The 21034-nt window shown below is 42.4% G+C and overlaps 2 protein-coding genes across 7 annotated transcripts in view; both read right to left on the bottom strand.

Moving 5' to 3' along the window:
- Positions 1–660, bottom strand: part of LOC108413141 (adhesion G protein-coupled receptor L1-like) — a 138145-nt gene extending 137485 nt beyond the window's left edge. For 2 of the 4 annotated variants that reach the window (XM_037543264.1, XM_037543265.1), the window contains exon 1: positions 1–660. This exon is cut by the window's left edge and continues 420 nt beyond it. The gene's annotated coding sequence lies outside the window, so the exon portion shown is untranslated. The other 2 variants (XM_037543262.1, XM_037543263.1) reach the window with 1 other exon arrangement.
- Positions 661–9844: 9184 nt separating this feature from the next.
- LOC108413143 (NLR family CARD domain-containing protein 3-like) lies at positions 9845–20312 on the bottom strand. 3 transcript variants are annotated; one of them, XM_017685512.2, is made up of 8 exons: positions 20029–20312; positions 19034–19195; positions 18823–18888; positions 16300–18067; positions 14994–15167; positions 14022–14195; positions 13112–13158; positions 9845–11901 (listed from the first exon to the last, which is right to left on the bottom strand). In XM_017685512.2, the coding sequence occupies exons 2-8, from the start codon at positions 19164–19166 to the stop codon at positions 11357–11359; spliced, it is 2907 nt and encodes a 968-aa protein (XP_017541001.2). In that variant the 5' UTR covers positions 19167–19195; positions 20029–20312; the 3' UTR covers positions 9845–11356. The 3 variants fall into 3 exon arrangements, with proteins under 3 accessions (XP_017541001.2, XP_017541000.2, XP_037399163.1); XM_017685511.2 differs by having other exon boundaries at positions 19034–19192; XM_037543266.1 differs by having other exon boundaries at positions 17959–18067; positions 19034–19192; positions 20029–20311.
- Between the last annotated feature and the right edge of the window lie 722 nt (positions 20313–21034).

Raw genomic sequence — 21034 nt, 5'->3', positions numbered from 1 at the left:
TTTTTAATTGTTTTCACCGCGTCCCTCCGTCCGCGGGGGCAGCGGGGGACGAGAGCGACGGTCAGTGAGAGGGAATGAAGGCTGTCCAGCGACGGCGGTTACCGGCCGTGAGGAGCCGAGCGCCGATCCATGCAGACGCCGCGCCGCGCCGCGACAACACCCTGGGGCCGGAGCCGGTCAGCGCCGATCCGCCGACATTAACCACAGCAACAACAATAACGACGGCACTCGCGACGCGACACAGCGCCTCCGCGCCTCTGCTCAGCGGGAACGGCTCGGGCTAATATCCAGGCGCGCGTTCTGCGGTAACGCGTGAGCGCGCACGCTCGCCCTCAGCGGCTCTCCGGCCCTCGCTGAACACCACGGCCATCGCGGAGCTGCGAACAGCGGGTCCTGCGGCGCGTCTCTCCGGCGCCCGGGCTCAGTCAGTCAGCCAGCGCTGATCAACGGGGGACGCGGGTCTGGGGTTGAGTCTCCATCCAGATACGGCCGAGCTCCCCTCCGGGCCACGCTGGGGCTCCACGCCGGGGGACGGACCACCACAGCCTGGACTAAAGCCGCTCCGCACAGCCCGAGCACTTCAGCAGCGGTCCGCTCGTTAAAGGAGACGTTAGTCCGTGAGGAAGGACGGCTCCCTTCATCGCTGGCTCTGCTGAGGCGTTGGTGTTTAGCCCCCACCCGTATTCCGGGTCGCCCCGCCCTCCTGGGTCTGTGATTGGCTAAGCGAGTCCCGCCCCCCCCCCCCCCCCCCCCCCCCGGCGCTCCAACGCCACACCGGATCGCTGATTGGCCAGATTGGCCCTCCTCCCACACGAGGATTGGCTACTAGGACGGCGTTAACGGCGACATGGTTCCCTCCCCCCACCCGTTTTCGTCCTCCGCTCAAGCTGAGGCGCTGCGATTGGCGCGCCGCCTACTCTGCCTCTCCGGGATTGGTCAGCGGCCCTCGCGCTGCGGACCAACGGCTCTCCCTGATTTGAATTTCCTACGGCTCTGAGAGGAGAGCTGGCGGGACGTGAAGCTAACAGGCTAATGGTGGAAGAAAGCACACAAAACAAAGGCCGTTTTAGCTTCAGTCGCTGAAAATGTCTCATACATGCCCTCCTACTGATCCATATCATCTCCACACTGACCCATATCATCTCCCACTGAAGCGTTGACCCCCCAGAGCGCTTTGTTTTCCGCAGGCTGTTATAAACCGACCTAAATGTGGTTGGTTAGTGTAGTGGTTAACACCTCTGCCTTCTACTCTGTAGACTGGGGTTCAGTCCCCCACCTGGGTAACCACCCTACACTTGGGCAAGACTCCCAACACCACCTTCACCTCCCTGTGTAAAATGATCAAACTGTAAGTCGCTCTGGATAAGAGCATCTGTCAAATGCTGTAAATGTAAATAAAGGACCTCATGCGAAATGTCATAGCCGTACTGAATGTGGTCCAGCTCCCCCTATTTCACTTCGCTAATAAAAACAGCTTAGACCAGCATGACGTCCAGTCCTAAGCCGGTTCATGCTGGTCTGCTGCTGGTTTAGCTGGTCGTCGTGCAGGATGACCAGCATACTAGTACCCAAAACACAACATAGCGTAGCGTACCAGTTCCGGTTCATTTGGTCGGGGCCTCCTGGGACCCACTTTCATTTGTACGTAGTTCGTATTATGGACATTATTGGCAGGTTCACGTAGCATATCCCCGATAACAAGACAATAGTGGACCGCTGATGGCAAAGCTGGTGGTCCACTGGCATTTTGCTCAGTGTTTTCTGGGCGAACAGCAGCTGTTTCATTTTGTTTATCTGACTAAATTCCGCTGATCATCCCTCACTTTCCGCTCAGTTTAACAATTTTTCCTTCCCTCCTTTCTTTACTTGTGCTTTGTAAATTAGCGAATCATTTGAATCCGTCACATTGTCAGAAACTACATTTTCTGTAAAGTCATTTTATATCAGGCCTAGTCACTATTCTTTCTCTTAGTTGCTTGTAATATTTGTCTTAGTTTATTTTCTAAAATAAAAGTCTCATTTAAAATCAGTCTGAGAAGATTAAAGGCTAGTTAGAGTGATCTGGGTGGTCCGAAGGTCGACCAGCAGCGGCAAGCAGTGCTGACCTTATCAATCCAGCGGGCCGCTATGTGCTCACCATCTGGGATGTGTGGTTCTGTGCTGAGCCGCGGGGTTAATGTGGGGAGTTCTGTGCCTACCGTCCGAGTGAGTTGTGTGGCTACCCCGACCTCTCTGCTTGCCCCACATTGGTCAGCGCTGGGCGGTGGTGCTCCACTGCTGCCATTTCAATAAAACAGCCTTTCCTTGAAGAATATTTGGGCTTTGCTGGTGACCAGCTATGATGGTCTGTGCTGGCTTTTCTAGCAGGGATGTGAAAACCAATGAAAAGAGGTAGTAGTTAAAGAAGCACAAGGCTAGCCAGCTAGTTTGGACAGAAATAAAGTCCAAACATCAAACATTTGTGTAAAGTCAATATACTAATGCTACATTTACATGCGGGCAGTAGACGGATGACGGCCAATCGTATAAACCATTGTTTTTTAATGGAGCAGCAATGGAAAATTCTGCCAACTGCAAGCATCAGCGTTGGCATTGACTGCAACGGTAAGAAGAACGTTACATCAAGAGTTAATTTTTCCCAACTTTTGCTGTCGACCACAGAGGTGCAATGAAGCAGATGTTCACTTTTCGCAGGAGCCATGGACGCCAAACATCTCATTGTTGAATTCCAGAGTAATCAAGAATTACACACAAATGAAAAAGATCGCTGTTCAAGGGTCCCTTAGTAAAGACAGTAGTTATATTTAGAACCATGGGTTCTTAACACAGAACCATGGTTCTAAATATAACTACTGCTATGTCTGATCCACTCATACCAGCACAACACACACTAACACACCACCACCACGTCAGTGTTACTGCAGTGCTGAGAATGATCCACCACCCAATCAGTACCTGCTCTGTGAGGGTCCATGGGAACCACTGAAGAACAGGGTAGCAGAGTATCAGAGAAACAGATGGACTACAGTCTGTAACTGTAGAACTACAGAGTGCAGCTATACAGTAAGTGGAGCTGATGAAGTGGACAGTGAGTGGAGATACAAGGAGGTGGTCATGATGTTCTGCTGTGGGGTTAAAAAAACAAAAACAAAAAAAAAAATTATTGCCCCAAGCAAATAATAAAAAATTGTAACAATAGCGAAACCCTTTTTTGGTGCTATACAGAACCACATTCAACACGTTCTCCCTCAATCGAAAGAACAATTTCACCATGCAAAGAACATGTAAATTTACATGGTTCTATATCGGGCAGCACAGTGGCACGGGGCGGAGTTTGCATGTTCTCTGCGTGGGGTTCCTCCGGGTTCTCTCCCACAGTCCAAAGACATGCAATCAGGCCAATTGGACCTGCTCAATTGCCCCTAGGAGTGAGTGTGTCTGTTTGTCTGCCCTGAGATGGACTGGCGATCTGTCCAGGGTGTATCCTACCTTCTGCCCAGTATACAACTCATGGTTCTAAATGGAATTATAAACTTTTCTGAAGGAACCACGTTTTTTAAATGCAATTTTCTTCATGCAACAACCAATCAATATTAGCTTGTCTGTACAGAGTCTACACAGTGATGTGTGTATTTTGGGCTGCTCCTGGCCTCAACATACAGAAGACCAAGTGATACGGGATAAAATGGACAAGTCTTACAGCATGTTTTTTTACCGCAGGCCGCGATTTTCAAACATGCTCACAGCCTAAACCCTGAGTTCTTATTAAGGCATGATGCGGACTACAGAATGGCTGGAGCCATTCACCAGCAATAATCAAAGGGAGGAATCAGCCATGACCTCTATCTGCTGCTGCTTCAGATTACGATGCAGGACAAAAAGCAAATTCCTTCGCTAAATATAATTTGCATTGGCTGTGCTCTTATTGCAACACATCTCCATACCGGATTGCATGTCTCTCTATGGAAATCTGGCCTTTTAAATGGCGCCTGCCTGCCCAGTCAGGGCATTTTGCATGTTTCAAAAAACATTTACATGTAGAGCTGCCCACTGGAAGAGCATTGAGGAGCCGCATGGCCCGGCACTCGCCCAGATTCATCCAACTTAGTTTACTTTTCTAATGTTCTAATGTCCCTCATTGCAGTTCTGTATTTGAATGAATGCAAATCGTTGCAATTCAATATATTTTAGATCAGTTTTCAATTTGATGTCTTCATGAGGGTACACTCATCATTTCAGACACTCCTTTGCTTTGTCCTCATCTGGGGAACTGCATCTCTTACAGCAGTTAGCACAGGGTTCAAAGCAACACACAGGTTGTTATGAAGGACACTTGGTTAAAATCTCGGTCCCACTTCATATTAAGTGTCTATTAACTGTGTAGCTACATGTGAACAACATACGCAACAACAATGTAACTACTAATGATTTAGGCTCTGTTACAGCTGGATTGCAGAAGGACACCTTATGTAATTACACAAGTGTATCTTAATAGTTGTGACCGCCTATTCTCTCTCATGTAATTACACAAGGGTAATAACATACATGTAACTATATTTGTAATCCAACTGGAACAGCATTTTTTCAGCAGTAAAAGGAAGTATATAATAACGTATATTTAGGCATTACACTGTATCTGCCAGCTTTCCTAACACTTAGCTAGCATTCATGTTGATACTGCTGTGACACTGTAACCGGTTTCAGCTTTAAAACATGTATATTCTGTACGTATATGTGACAGAACAGCAGACGTTTACTTGATATTGCACTAATTCAGTCATATGAATCTAACCTGACACGTTCTGGCGTAGATAGGTAGTTAACATTAAGCAGCTATTAAGCAGATATTTTGTCTAGACGGAGTTGTTTTTCAGGGCTTGGCCTAGGCCCCTTAGTTTCCAGTTTTGAAACAGCTAATATCTTGTCTAGATTTGTCTAGATACTTTGTCTAGACGGGGTTGTTTTTCAGGGGTTGGTCTAGGCCCCTTAGTTCCCAGTTTTGAAACAGCTGATATTTTGTCTATATTTCAGATTTTTCATGATGGCCTGCTCTACAAATATATTGGCCATCATGTTGCAAGACTCCGGATGTAACTGTCACATCTTGACTCTAGATATTTTGAACAAGAATTAAGAATGCAACAATAAACAACTGAGTACAAGTAGTTATGGGCTGCTGAAATGAGGAATGTATGTTGGAATGGGTTGGAATTCGATTATCATTCACTCATGCAAAATGCTTTGCCTTTTTTCCATTTATTATTCTGTCTATTTTTGACAATTTACAGCTAATAGATAATTGCAATAACTTGCAACAATGCAATAAGAGGCCACAATATACACATAACTGACACACTAAACCTGCTCACTCTGCTTTCTCTCGTTCTGGATGGACTCCATTTAATGAACTGACCAATCACTGTTGATATGTAGCCCGGTAACCGACTGTGTCTGAGTCATGCCCATAATCACACACTGGGATTCAACACTGGAACACTCAGCAAGCAGGTTTATGAAGAATGGTTAAAAACTGAAAGTATGATAACAAACGATTACTACATTATAATAATTTAAGTTTAAAATAATAATAATTTAAGTGTGAAAACTACATCAGGCAGCACTGTGGCTCATTCATCTTAAACTGCCTGATCCAGCTGGGGTTACGGTAGCAGCAAGGAAAGCAGAGAATTCCAGGCGACCGTACTACACAACTTCCTCCAGCTCATTCCGAGGGACCCTGACCTGCTCCCAGGACAACTTAGGAGATACAATACCTCCAGGACGTCCTGGGACAACCTTGGGGTTTCGTCCCAGTCAGCCATGCCTGGTAAATCTCTAACGGGAGGCTGCCAGGAGGCATTCTAATCAGGTGCCTGAACCGCCTCAACTGCCTCAAGAGCCTCAACTTTGAGCTCTTTCTCTATGACTGAGGTCCTCACTCAGGTAGAGTGTAGCCCACCACCCTGTGAAGAAAGCTCATTTCTGTCACTTGCATTTGCAATCTCATTCTTTCAGTCTTTATCCAAAGCTCATAACCACAGGTGAGGGTTGGGATGTAGACCGACTGGTAAACAGACCCTTTTCACCCCACAGTCCGGTAGAGCAACTGCACTACTTGCAGCCCCCTGTGCCATCCTCATGATCTCATGATTCCTCTTCCCATCACTCATGAACAAGACCCAGAGATACTTAAACTCCACACCCTGGGGCAGGTCTTTTCCCCTTACCTGGAGGAGGAATGCCATCCTTTTCCAGGCGACTCAACTTGCTTTAATGAAAATGCAATAGACTTGAACAGTGCTTAGCTAACGCAGGTTTAAAAAATGAATAAAAACTCCACTCTTAAACAAGCACACACAGGTCTTTACTACGTTCAAATCATTTTAAAGCTTAGATCTTTTCTTTTTCTTCTTCTTATTTATTGCAGTAGTAGTAGTAAATCCCAAAAACCTAGGGGTGCTGAGATGTACCCTCAGCACTCCCTCTTCCTGAATACCTGCTCAGCGTAGATGCATATTCACTCAAATTAAAGCTGACGTTCTGCACTTCAGTCCGTCACTGTTCCCTTTCAAACCCATTCATCTGCTGATTACAAAGCAAAACAACAAAACATGTCACCATCCACTGAGCCACACTGAGCCATGGAAGCTTTAGCAAAGGTTCTTCCCAGAAGACTCTAATACTGTCATTCAATCGTTCATTTCTCCTGACCAATCACGGGTCTACACCTCTTTAAAATGACTCAACTTATGTACCTATTCTGCTGCTTTCAGGTGCCTACATTTTGATTTTCCCTCCTTCCTCCCCACCACCACCAGCTGGGTCTCAGGCTGGTGGTTTGGAGGTACACTCCAGCCCAGCTGTGTCAATCCAGCAGGATTAGTGAGGGTCTCAACGCTCCAAGACCTGGACTGTGGATGGGGCCTACGCCAAAGACTCTTTCATTTCTACTGAATTTAACTTGTAAAGTCTTGATTCTGGACTCATTGACACACATTTAGCTGCAAGACCATCTTTTAAAGTGTTCCTGTGCAGTCCATTCAGTCACACTTTGCCTACCATCTGTGAAAAATCTGATTGAAAATTCAACGAAAGCATAACTGAAGTTTTTTTTTTTTTTATAACGTGACTCACTTTTTGCCACAGAAGTCAAGTGATTCAGATCTTGGATCGAAAAAACCTGATTAACTGAAAAGACTGACCTGTGACTCATGCCTTCTATTAAGCCCAAGGGCCTTGTTTTCCTTATATAGAACTACTGATGATGCATCAGATTCAACCCTGAAGCTTGAGCAGAGGAGTTCAGGGCATATGGAGTAAGACGTGTGTAGGTGGGTCAGTTTGTGTTTGACAGAAGGGAACATTGCAGCATCTGTCAGAGGTTGCAGGTGCACTCCTACTGTGTTGGAGCAGGACAGGAACTTTCTTTTTAATTTTTTTTGTTGTCACTGACTAAGATTGAGGAACACTTTATACAAAAATATGAGAAAATATACAACAATGCATTTTCCTTGATTTATTTCACCTTAAAAGGTCAGTTAAATCAATTTCTTACGTTTACAACATGTTGTTTTGGAGGGTCCATGCAGAACCGTGTCTTTTCCTGAGTTCTTCTGTTTTTGCACATTTGTACCGCATTGTATGAGCTTCAAATACAATTGGAAATAGGACCGAATGAAACTGAGTAAACACCAAGTGGAGTTTTTTAACTCCCTCAATTACTCCATCAAACATTTAATCAAGTTTAGCTGACAATTAGATCAACTTAACTGGACAATTGGAGTCAATTAAACTAGGCTTAATTACTGAATGGCTTGCTGAATCTAAACCTCACCTCCAGGAATGTAAAGTAGGTCTCAATAAACAGCACACTATGCTGTGATCAAAAGAAATTCGGGAAGGCTGGAACTGATACACAAAACTCCTAACTTGAACCTCATTGTGATGCTAGGGCAGGACCTTGGGCTACGTTCGCAGAGCAGGTACAAGTGGCCCGAATTTGGGGCAAACATTTAAAAACAGCCTTTTGTGTTCTTGGGTTATCTTTGTCTAATATTAAGAGTAGTCTGATGATCCAAAACACTGAAGTGTGTCAAATAAGCAAAAAAAATAAGAAATTGGGAAGGGGCAAATATTTTTCACAGCACTGTATATGACACACTATATGGACAAAAGTATTGGGACACCTACACATTACACCACTTGAATAACATCCCATTCTAAATCCAAAGCAATTAATATGGAGTTGGTCCCCCCTTTGCAGCTCTAACAGCTTCCACTCTTCTGGGTAGCTTTCTACTAGATTTTGGAGAGTGTCTGGAGGAGTTTTTGCCCGTTTGTCCAGAAGAGCATTTGTGAGGTCAGACACTGATGTTAGACGAGAGGGCCTGGCTCACAATCTCTGTTCTAGTTCCTCCCAAAGGTGTTTGATGGGGTTGAGGTCAGGACTCTGCGAGTCAAACTCACCTAGCCATGTCTTTATGGACCTTGCTTTGGTCACTGGGGCTCAGTCATGCTGGAACAGGAATGGGTCTTCCCCAAACTATTCCCACAAAGTTGGAAGCATAGAATTGTCCAACATGCATTGGTTCTGCGGAAGCAATACGATTTCCCTTCACTAGAACTAAGGGTTCTAGGCCAATCCCTGAAAAACAAAACCATATCATTATTCCTCCTCCACCAAACTTTACAGCTGAGGTAACAGACCTCAATCGTTTTTTTACAGGAATTTACCGCTTTCACTCAGCGTTCAAAGAGATTCTGAATGAAATGGCCGAACACGACCATCTGAGAAAAGGACTGTGCTGTCAAAGTTAAAAGTCTGAAAACAAATGCCACCAATTGTGATGCTGGCAAAGATACCTACACTGCAAGGGTACAGCCTAAAAACAACAACAACAAAAATTCAGATTTCGTGAGAACACTGAATTTGGTCCACTTTTACCTGCTGTGTGAAAGTGGCCTTAAACAGGCTGTTAATGCTGGAAACCCCTTTAATGTGGCTGAATTAAAGCAATTCTACAATGCAGAGCGGGACAAAATTCCTCCACAATGGTCTGACAGAGCGATGTTATAGAAAGTATTATTAAGTGACCAGTTATTAAGATTAAATGGGGGGGGTGCCATTTTCACATGGGTGATATGGGTGTTACAAAACGTTTTCTCCGTCAATGAATGAAAGGATCATTTAAACCATTATTGTTTTGTGTTTCTTCCTTGCCCAATGTTACATTGCAGATAAAGCTCTTAAAACATATAATGTGACAAATACACGAAACAGAGGAAATCTGGAGGCGGATAGTTTTTCACTGTACATGTGTCTTGAGCAAATGGATTTTATGTCTTGTTCAGTTAATTAGGCAATGTCAGTGAGGTCACTGTGTCCAGACCATACCTCAAAGGGCCGACATACCTGCCCCTTTGTCAGAAATAACTTGGAAAAGTGCAAAAATGCCCTCATATTCAATACTTTTTGTCAGTTCTTTGATTTACAGTGTAGATGTCATGGCTAGCACTGTCTAACCTTCAGTACACGCTATGCAAGCCATTATTCAGGTCTCATAAAGCACACTATATAGAGAGTGAGTAGTTCAGAATTAGCCACAGGTTCTATTCCCTTTCTGCAGATTCCTTTATAGGTCAGAACAACTCAACTCAGCATGTTCCACTCAGCCTCTCTATAAGAGCAAAAGACAGGACCTGTGTGCACAGCGCTGGGCTTAAAAAGCCCACACTGGTCAGAGAGCTGAAAGCATGGGCGGCCAACCTCATATGCCACCTTTTCTGTAACCCTCAGACAGACTTCCATACAATCCATTCTTCTAGTCAACCGAGAAACAGGAGATTACTTATTATTTATCATTTTATTCACTTATTGTTCATAGAATTTTTGAGATACGGATTAAACCATCTACAAATACACTTTGGTGAATATTTACATAATTTAGTTAAAATTCTTATGCTGCGAAAAAGTATTTGCCCCTTATCCGTTTTCTTCTGTACTTGCTAATTTATCGCATTCAAATGTTTCAGATCATTCAACTAATATAAATATAAAATAAACAACACAAAATGCTACTTTTAAATGATCATTCCATGTCCTGAGGATCCATATTTATTCAAAATAGATATCACCCAAGTGAAAAAACAGTTGCCACCCTAAACGTGATAACAGGTTGTGCCACCCTTGGTAGTAACAACTGCGATCAAACACCCGCGATAACTTGAGGTTTTTTTGATCGCTTTTACAGTCCTGTGGAGGAACTCATTGCTCCATCAATTACGACAAGTCGTCCAGGTCCTGCAGCAGCCCAAACCATCACACTACCACCACAATGTTTGACTGTTGGGTTGATGTTCTTAAGGTGGAATGCAGTGGTGGAATGCATTATGCCAGATATAATGGGGCCTATGTCTTCCAAATCTTTTGACTCATCAGTCCACCGAATATTACCCTGGGGGTCATCTAGATTTTTTTTTTGTGGCAAATGCAAGACAAGCCCTTGTGTTCTGTTTGGTCAGCAGTGGTTTGCACCTTGACACCCTTTCTTACTGCGGAATCGTGTACGCTGATCCTATCTTGGTCAAGTGAGGCCTGCAGTTCTTTAGATGTTCATCTGGATTCTTCTGACCACCTGGGTGAGACGTCAATGCACCCTTAGTGATTTTTCATCTCTGTTTCAAGTTTTCTCCATTTGGGCATAATGGCCCTCACTTCAGTTCTCTGGAGTCCCCACAGCTTAGCAATGGCTTTGTAACAGGAGGTAGATTTCAACGACTTTGTTTCCCATCTGTAGTTGAATCTCTCCAGAACATCACACCATGTGCTGCTTTTCAAGACTCTCTAGCCTCCTCGCATTGCCAGACAGGTTCTATTCGAGTGATCTTTAGATTCAGCAGGTCTGGAAGTGATCATGCCTGGGTGTGGCTGGTGAAATTGAACCCAACAGTCAATTGAATTTGGTTAACTGATTGATTTAGTAGCTAAGGGGGCGGTTACTTTTTCAGATAGGGCCAGCTAGAGCTGACCAGCATTTTTCCTTTAATACACGAAATTGTCTTTTAACAACAGATGTGTGTTTACTTGGGTTATCTTTCGCTAATATTAAAATGAGTATGATGATCTGAAACATGCAAGTGTGACAAATATGCAAAAGATAGAATAAACTGGGAAGGGGCAAATACTTTCTCACAGCCCTGTACATAAGATATACCTTCTTAAGTGTGCGGTAATGTATGTAAGAAATGCATTAAACAAGTGAATAACTACATTTACACATGTACATAAAACAATTACAAATGAAATTTATAGTAAAAATGACAGTGAGAACCTCAGACCTCTAAGGTTTAACTTGGACTAGACCAGTTTGCACAGAGTCACAGTGCTATCGATCACCATAAAGCCAGTGTAGAGTGGCTCGGTGAACGTGGCGAAGAAAGTGTGAAGGTGACTGAGTTTCTGCTTTTGTGTGTCAGACGAGACGTTGTAGAAGGACAGCCTCCCCGCTGGCCAGTCCAGATACACTCCGATCTTATAGGAGCAGCGACCAGTGGCTGAAATAATGGTCTTATTACTGCTGTGCCTGGCCGTGTATTTCTCCTTCGTGCAGTCCAGACTCCAGGACTTATCATTTTGACCAAACCAGCACTCGTTACCTTTACCTTTCCTGCTGATTCCTTTATAGGTCACTCCGATATGAACTCCCATGTCGCTCCATTCCACCTCCCAGTAGCAGCGCCCAGACAGGCTTTCTCTGCTCAGCACTTGGGACCAGCTATCGAATCTGTCAGGATGATCAGGACTCGGGGGCTTTTCTTTCAGCCATTTCACCGTTCTGTTCTCGTCAGACACTGACAGATCTGTGTGTGCAGTGTCTGCGTCCAGTGTGAGCTCACAGGCATCTAAGGGTCCAGGAGGAAAAAACATCATAAATTACATCACATTACAATTCAACTGATTTTTTTGTTTTAATTTCTGAATAATTTAATGGTTGAGTTACAAACTTAAAACTCAAATTTCCTTAGAGTGCCATATTACAGAAGCATCCTAACTCTGATATCTTACCTATTTAATCAGCACTTCAGCTATGATTAAAATGAGCAACTACACACTATAGTTCCTAACTTCATAATCTTATTCCAACTCCAGATAAGTAAACAGCATCACACAAACATCCCAACTACACTAAACCTCCTAAATCCAGTCCTAACTTTAGGATGAACCCCAACAGGATCCTAACTTCTGTTTAAGGTCCGTTTTTTTTTTGTTTTGAGTCAGGCAGCGTAGTTCACTACCAGCATAATGAGCTCTGTTTATTTCTACTGTAAAACTGCGTAAAACTTTCTTTTCTAACTGCATTTTAAAAATCTCAGACGCTGCCGACTCGAACTCCACTGCCCTTCTGATCACCTTCCTGTGCTAATGTAGATGATGAAATATAACAGTGATGGTGGTGAATAATGAGGAGCCGGAGCTGAACGTGTGTCTGTTTATTAGGAGGAGTAACGTTAGCACACTCGTCTAAAGTGTCTGAGAAATGGAGACTGAAACTGGGACTGCAACACTCTGATAAACAGCAAGGGACACCCTGATAAACAGCAGGGGGCACTCTCATAGTTTTGTTTTGACCTTTTTTACATCAGTAACTGTAGCTGTCTGGCTGACTAACATTTTTAACATTATTTTGATGTTTGAGCTGTGCACATATCGCCGGTTGCTCAATAACAGAAATGACAGTGGATTGCAAACTTCGATTGAGTAGGTTAAGATTTCCTAACTTGAGATAAAATGCTGAAAGATAAGAAAATTTCTACACTCGGATAAGATTTGCATCTATAATACAAATTTGTGAAAAATCTTATCTAGACCATCTTAGACTAGAACTTAGATACAAAACTTAGATAAATACAGCCCCAGGGGTCCTGAAGTCTACAATGCAAATACAGCTCTTTTATTTACTAGGCCAATGGATGAGCTTTAGAAATAATATTGATTGGGGGATTCTGGACCTCTGGTTCCTATTACCACCACGGTTAACTGTGACTCTCATTTGTCTCTCATTTACTCATGTTTCAGAAAGCACAATTAATGTTTAATGTGTCTTTTTCCTACATTTCCGCAGTCCTGGTTTGACCCTCTCCTCTCCTCCATGGTCAGTGCTGAATCAAAAAGAAACAAATACACAAAACAAAGCAAAAAAAAGTCAGAAGAGTGCGCTCTCAAAAATGTGCTGTGTTAGAGAACAACATATGGGAACTGTGGGCTGATGCATACATGATTTTTTTGCTGACATCCACATTTGTCATGTACTGATGCATACATGTTTATAAAATACATATCTGGATTACCATTTATTTGCAGAGGCATCCAAACACAGTAAAATGGGAAAAAAACAATAATAATAACAATAATAATAATAAATCTTAGAACAGTAATGCAGCATCACCTAAACATTCTGCTCTTCCAGAGTATAACAAGTATATTATTAGATATCGCTCTCAAATATCAGTCCAGTCTAAATATCTGTCCAATGCTGTCCATTCAGTTTTCAAAGGAAATATCTGACAATAAAGATAAGAACCTGATATTCAAACCCCCCACAGGAAACACTGCCTGAAATACTCATCTCAGAAACACTTCACATATAGGTGCACATGAACTCAAAACTGTTGTGTAAAACAATGTCTTTTAAACATCAAGCAGCATAACCGATTCATATAATGACTCTCTCTGTTGTAGTTTTTAGAAGCACTGAATCATTCAGACTTCTGGTTCCTATCACCACAACTGTGAACAATTTGGACTTGGTAAGTTTCTTTAGAAAGGAGCATTTCACAGTAACCCTCTCTGCATGGCTTTGTTTACATCTTAAGCATTGAACAATCTGAGCCATTCCTCTTTTTCCTTTAGTAACGAATATTTTAACAGGTAAAATTAGAATATTATAAATATCTCGCTTAAATCATTGAGACATTTAGGAAAGAAAAGGAAAGCAAAGTATACACACACAGACTTTACATACTTGAGTATCTCCAATTTAAAATTTGGATCATTCTGTCTCTCATTTAGTTGTCTCACTCCTGACTCTCCTGGGTGATTATAGCTCAGATCTAGCTCTCTCAGGTGGGAGGGGTTTGAGTCCAGAGCTGATGCCAGAGAAGAACAGCCTTCCTCTGTGATCATACAACCAGACAACCTTCAGAGAGAACAACAACAACAACAACAACTTAAATTCTATTGGAATTCCATGACAGGAAAAGAACCTAAACACTAAAACCAACCTATAAAAATTGGACTTTTACAAAAATACAAAGTCACAATTTTGAGATCAGGTGTAACTCTTAATTTTGCTAGCTAATTAACTAGTGTCATAGCCTACATGTGGCTGAAGATTTGACATTTTCCCAGTCACACTTGCTATATACACACACCAATGTGACAGCAGAAACAGAAAGCTTGCAAGCAGGGATGCACAATGATACCGGAATCAGTACTGGTGGATACTTGCTTTTCTCATTAAACATATCACCATCAGGTTAATATTTGACGTTAATGTTTAAGATTTTTATTTAATATTTGATCTGCAGATGATATATTCATTGTTCTCCAGAAGAGCTGAACTCTATTAGTTAAGCTATGAGTATATAACAAAACACTACACCCAACTGACCTTACTGATTTGAGTATGTCTTCTAAAGAGGATGTTTTGTTAAGATAATACTTAATTATTATTTGAACATAAATCTAATTCATTAAGTAACTATGTCATTGACTATTTAAGCACATTTACATTATGGTGCCATGCAAATAAAGTATATGGAATAAGGAGAATAACTTCAGAATTCTAAAAGTTAAGAAAAAAAAAAGAACATCACAAGTTAATAAAACTGAAGTAAATTGCATTTTAGCAAATACTTTGTATCCTAGATATTCAACATATACTAAATATCCGTAATAAAGCACTGGCAGTGTACCGAACTATACAGCTACGTACTTTAGTGTCTTCAATTTACATTGTGAACTCCTCAGCCCCTCCGAGAGCTGCCCCACTCCTGAGTCCTGCAGGTCATTATTGCTCAGGTCCAGCTCTATAAGATATGAAGAGTTTGAGCTGAGGACTGAGGCCAGTAATCCACAGCTCACCTCAGTGAGATGGCAGCAATCAAGCCTGCGTAGAAGAAAACTTTTCATTAAGAACTTTCAAAGACATATGCATGTGCAGCTGGTATATGCAAAGTGCGGCATTGGGTTTCAGAGAGAGGTTGGACAGTTGTTCGGCTAATCACCAATAACGAAACAACTCTTCTCTTAAAGGCACAAACACCTGCCCCACAGCAAGGGGAAAGCCAAAGATGTGGCAGGTATTTTGAGGTGGCATCTTGGGTAGCCAATCAGATTTCAGGGATGGTACTGGACACCCCAGCCACCCCTGTGCTTTTGTGGCATCAATTATGTAAAAAAATATTGCTTTTCAGTTGCGAAAACAAAAGCATGATATAGATGAGAAGAATGCAAAGCGATTTTTTCCCCAGCAAGCACTACCTTGACAGCACTGGCAGGGTTGCTGTTTACTTTTCCTGCTGTTTTTCATTTATATAGTATGAGGCTTTCTGCTTTGTAACAAAAACCCAGTCAACTCCTCTTTGTTCTTATGTAACTGGCTGTTTCTCATCACCACCACATTTTCACATCCACATACATGAAGATTAATCACACCCACTGTGTATCCAAACCTGGGTTAACAGACAAAGTTGTAAAACGAGTCAGCCATGACTGCATGTGATTGGTTTTTTAAGTAACTTTAGTAAGATTCCTATCCAAGCTGAACATGCTTCAAAAGATAAATCACTGCAAAACAGGTGTTTGCAAGCTAAATGTATGGTAGAAACAAACAAAGGAAATAAATGGTAGAAATTCAGGACTCAGGAAGTATGAAAGCTGCTACACATACAGCGTTTTTATTATAAAGTATTATTATTTGGGCCACACTTTATTTTGATAGTCCCTTGTGGATTACCTACAGATACTTAAATTGTTAACCATACCTACTATAGTACAGAGAACAGATTTAAGATTAGATTTAGGAGCTGGGTTGAAGTTATGGTTAGATATATATTTGTTTTCATATTTGAGTTCAGTTGCGTTTGAGATACCGTATTTTGTTGAATGTTAGTTAAAGGGAATATAAGCATCTATTAAACATCTACAGGGTGTTAACAGTAGTGCACTGTTAATGCTAAAATGATGGTTGTTATTATTCCATCCTACAAAGGAACACTGCATGCATGTTATGTACTTACAATCCGTTTTTTGTGTTTTTTACCACTGGCAGTAGTTTCGTCAATCCTTCGTCCGATTCTCTGTATTTGTTCAGCTCAAACTTCTCCTGTGTCTCATCTGACATCAGCAGCACAAACACCAGAGCTGCCCATTGTGTGGATGAGAGATCCTTTATGGAAAGATCTCCTGACTTCAGGAAGTTCTGGACCTCACTTACAAGAGAATCATCTTCCAGTTCACTCAGACATTGGAAGAGATTGAAGGTCCTCTCTGATGATTCAGACATTCTGATTTTCTTCTTGATGTAGTTGACGGTGTTCTTCATGCTTGCTGATGCGATCCTCATTCCAGGCAGAAGCTCCTGCAGGTTGGCCTCATTGGACTTCACAGCGAGACCCAGGAGAAAGCGGAGGAAAAGGTCCAAGTGTCCATTCTCACTCTGCAAAGCCCTCTGAACTGCAGCTTTGTGAAGTTCATAGCTGGAATGTTTGAAGCACCATTTTAATCCTGCTTTCAGAGTCTGGACGAATGGGCTTTTTTTATGAAATCTGTGTGAATAAAACACATGGACAGCGGCAAGGGCTTCCTGAACACTCAGATGTACAAAGCTGTACACCATTCGTTCAGAAGACCTCTTTTCCATCTTGAAGATTTGAGTGCATACTCCCGAGTACACTGACCCTCCACTGATGTCGATCCCACATGCTTTAAGGTCTTCCTTGTAGAATACCAGGTTTCCCTTTTCAAGCTGGCAAAATGCTAGTTCACCAAGCTTTAGGATGATGTCTCTGGGAGAGCCAAGGTATTTATTTTTCATTTGGTTTGCTTGCTGAACTAGGAAGTGTATGTACATTCCAGTCAGAGTGGTAGGTATTTTCAGATTACTGTCTTGGGTCAGCGGCTGAAGGACTGTGGCCGAGATCCAACAGAAGACTGGAATGTGGCACATGATGTAAAGGCTCCTGGATTTTTTGATGTGCATCATTATTTTATTTGCAAGGTCTTCACCACAATATCTCTTAAAATATTCTTCCTTTTGCTTTTCGTTGAACCCTCGGACCTCCGTCACCTGATCAATGTGGTCTCTGGGTACCAGATGGGCTGCGGCAGGCCGGGAGGTTACCCAAACCAGAGAAGAGGGAAGAAGGTTTCTCTTAAGGAGATTTGTAATTATTGAGCCCACTGATGCTTTCTTGTTGACATCTTTTAGTTTCCCACCATTATTAAAGTTCAAAGGGAAGCGGCATTCGTCAAGCCCATCGAAAATGAACATGACTTTACCATCGCCCAGTGGAAGAGAGTCAAATTCTGTAGAACCTGGGAGACAATCCTGGAGCAGTTCCATCAAACTGACGTTTGTGTCCTTCCTTAGGTTCAGATCGCGGAAGGGAAGGGGGAAAACTGAGACGACGTCTTGGTTCTCCTTTCTCTCAGCCCAGTCCAGTATGAATTTGTTGACTGAGACAGTTTTGCCCACTCCTGCAATCCCCATTGTCAGCACTTTTCTGTTACGTTTACCATCAGCTTGAATTTTGAAAATGTCATTGCAGTGGATTGGAACTTCCTGCCCAGCAGGTCTGCTGGAAAATGCTTCCATTTGCCTCACTTCATGCCCCTGAATAACTCCTCCTGTCTCATTCTCCACTATGTAGAGATCAGTGTAGACTTCGTTCAGGTACCTTCTGTGGCCAGTCAGGGAATTCCCATCAAGTATGCGCTCATATTCCACTTTCAGGCTGTCTTTCAGGTTGGTGCTGGCATCCGAGTAATCATGATAGTCGTCACCACCTTATCATGAAAAAAATTAAAAATGAATGAATGGATGACCACAGTAATTAAAGATCTAAATAAAAATACAAGTGTTTACTGTGGACCATTATAGGCTAGTTTGCAACAGCAGAAGTTGCAGGCACAACTAGAGTAACTAGGTAAAATTAACATGAATAATGTCAGTGACTGAATTAATAATAATAATAATAATAATAATAATAATAATAAAATACTGCTACTATTACTGTTACTACTACTACTACTACTACTACTACTACTAGCAGCAGAAGCGGCGGTGGTGGTGCTACTACTACTACTGCTACCACAAATAATAATAATAATATTGATAATTATTAATTCATTATCTAAACCACTTAATGTTCCTGGGTTATGGGGAGGTGCTGGAGCCTATCTCAGTTCTCATGTAAACTCCACGTATGTTTTTTTTTTTGTCTGTAAAACTCTGACGCACTGTTAGTCTTTGTCACCCCCCACTGGCACAAACGGGAATAGTTTTAGGTATACTGAGCTTCCCTCTCTCAGGGTCACGGGGGGGGGGGGGGGGGGGGGGGGTGCTGGAGCCCATCCCAGCTGTCCGTATACTGAACTTGTTACTTTAAAATATTCAGAATTTAAACAGGATTTTTTTTTCTTTCCAAATTTAGCATTTTTCCAAACTGCTTATTGACTAAGGCCTAAATAATAATAATAATAATAAAAATAATAATAATCATCTTTCAGTCATATAACATGTTCTGTTTGTTCTGGATTACTTGCGGAAGTCTGATGCAGCGGAGCATCCTGGCCTGGAGTGGAGGTAGCAGCTGCCTCCGTGATCACTGTGTGTGAAAGAGGAAGGTTAAGCAGCCTGAATACAGAGCCTAAAATTACACCACGGTCCAAAGACGATCACTAACTGAAGAAGCTCGACTTCGCTGAATAACAACGTGCATATCAAACACCTGGAGCATCCATGTTCATTACCTTGGTGTGTGGTGGAGTCAGAGTGGATGTTGCATGGACCATAAAATACATTCCCAACAATCATGGGAGCAAAAACTTTCCCTTCATCCTGAACAGCGATGTCAGCCTGGACGGGGCCAGACATGGAGGCCATCCTCTCATCAACTTGTGACTACATTCCTGCTTAAAGAGATAGAAAGAGACAGAATTTTCATCATTTAGATTATTCATTTCTTTTAGAGTTTCCCTTTAAACAAGCATGGTCCACCTGTGAACAAGAGCACTGTACGGATTGTGAACAGTGGAAATGCTGTAGGAGCTGGCAACATCTAGCCAGTCAACACCTCTGATATCACACCTTTCTCAACTGACTACGCTCTGAAAAAGATGGTTCTTTAGTAAAGACGTTGGTTCTATGTGCAACCATGGACACTCAAAGAACCGCGGACGACCACGGACACTCAAAGAACCGTGGACGACCACGGACACTCAAAGAACCGCGGACGACCACGGACACTCAAAGAACCACGGACGACCACGGACACTCAAGGAACCGTGGACGACCACGGACACTCAAAGAAGCATGGACGACCATGGACCCTCAAAGAACCATGAACCATCTATTCATTAAAGTCTTCTAGTAACACCATAAGTACTAATCACTTGCTTCAACCCTGTTACCCTTTATTTAATACCGTTAGAAACAAGAGGTGGGAAAATAATATTTTCTGAAGGTTAAAGCACTTATTTATTAATTATATATATATATATATATATATATATATATATATATATATATATATTTGAGAGTTTGTGAACCCTTCAGAATGTTCTATGTTTCTGCATAAATTTGACCTAAAACATCGTAGGACTTTTTTTTAAGCAGAAATATAGAAAAATATAGGGTTCACAAACTTTCAAGCACCACTGTATACACACACACACACACACACACACACACTCTCTCACACACACACACACCCAAACAGTGACCGATGTTGAGGAGCGGTGTGTACCTGTAGACCCGGGATCATCAGAATGATTATATCCAGCTATTCCGAGCCCAGCCGGGCTCGGTTCTGTCAGTGCGTGGGAAAGGACAGCAGCAGTGAACGGACCCAGCAGATCCTGATAACACGCTTCAGTCCTGATGCGGCTGCTCACCTCTCACACTACCTCAGCCTGACCACCTCACTGCAGCCGCGCCGAACCCCAGCTGACCCACAGCGAACCGCTACCACTGCGGTGGTCTCCGGCCGAACCGCCACACCAGGGCGGGCAGCAGACCTTCTTGTTTGCCTTCAGTGTAAACATGGCGAGGTACTGTGCATACTGCCCCCTATGGGTCAGCATTTTTATAGCAATGCTTATAGATAATATATGAATAATCTCTGGAATGTGCTAGTGATCTATAATATCTGCAGCTATGAGATATTAAGCTAGCTTTTGACTCACCCTGTATCACTGTTGCCAGAATCTCCATTTTTGACGTTTTTTTCAGTTTTTGACAGAATTTGAAAATATCTTTATATTGTGTGTAAATTTCATGATGAAGGGATTAAAGAAAGTGGCCCAAAATGACTTGGAAAGACGTCTGGTTCCATTGACTTCCATTAAAAGTGAAGCAGGTTTTTTCCTTCTCCTGTAAAGTCACCGTTTTGGAGTTATATACATATGAAGTACCTTTCAAATAGAATTCAGTGCTAAAATGAATTCCAAACACTAATCTGTATTTCAGAATGTATCGCCACATTAACCAAATATATAAATATATTACATATAAATATTGTAAAATACATTTAATTTAAAACGTGTGTGGGAATATTGCACATAGAAATGTACCCTGACAAATCTAAATGTATGTAAATGTGCTTATCAAGTGATAATGAACCTTTAACAGGACAGAAGCGAGGGCTGTAGGTCTTGATACTCTGTGAAATGCAGCTCTGATCTGAGGTCTTGTTTATGTGAAATACACTGTGTGTGAGAGTCTGACTGCAGACGTACACGGTTAATGTAAAG

The sequence above is a fragment of the Pygocentrus nattereri genome, chromosome 12 (genome assembly GCF_015220715.1).
Source record: "Pygocentrus nattereri isolate fPygNat1 chromosome 12, fPygNat1.pri, whole genome shotgun sequence".
In the NCBI taxonomy this organism is placed as follows: domain Eukaryota; kingdom Metazoa; phylum Chordata; class Actinopteri; order Characiformes; family Serrasalmidae; genus Pygocentrus; species Pygocentrus nattereri.
Note: the sequence above shows the minus strand (reverse complement) of the source record. Positions and strands in the feature narration are given on the sequence as shown.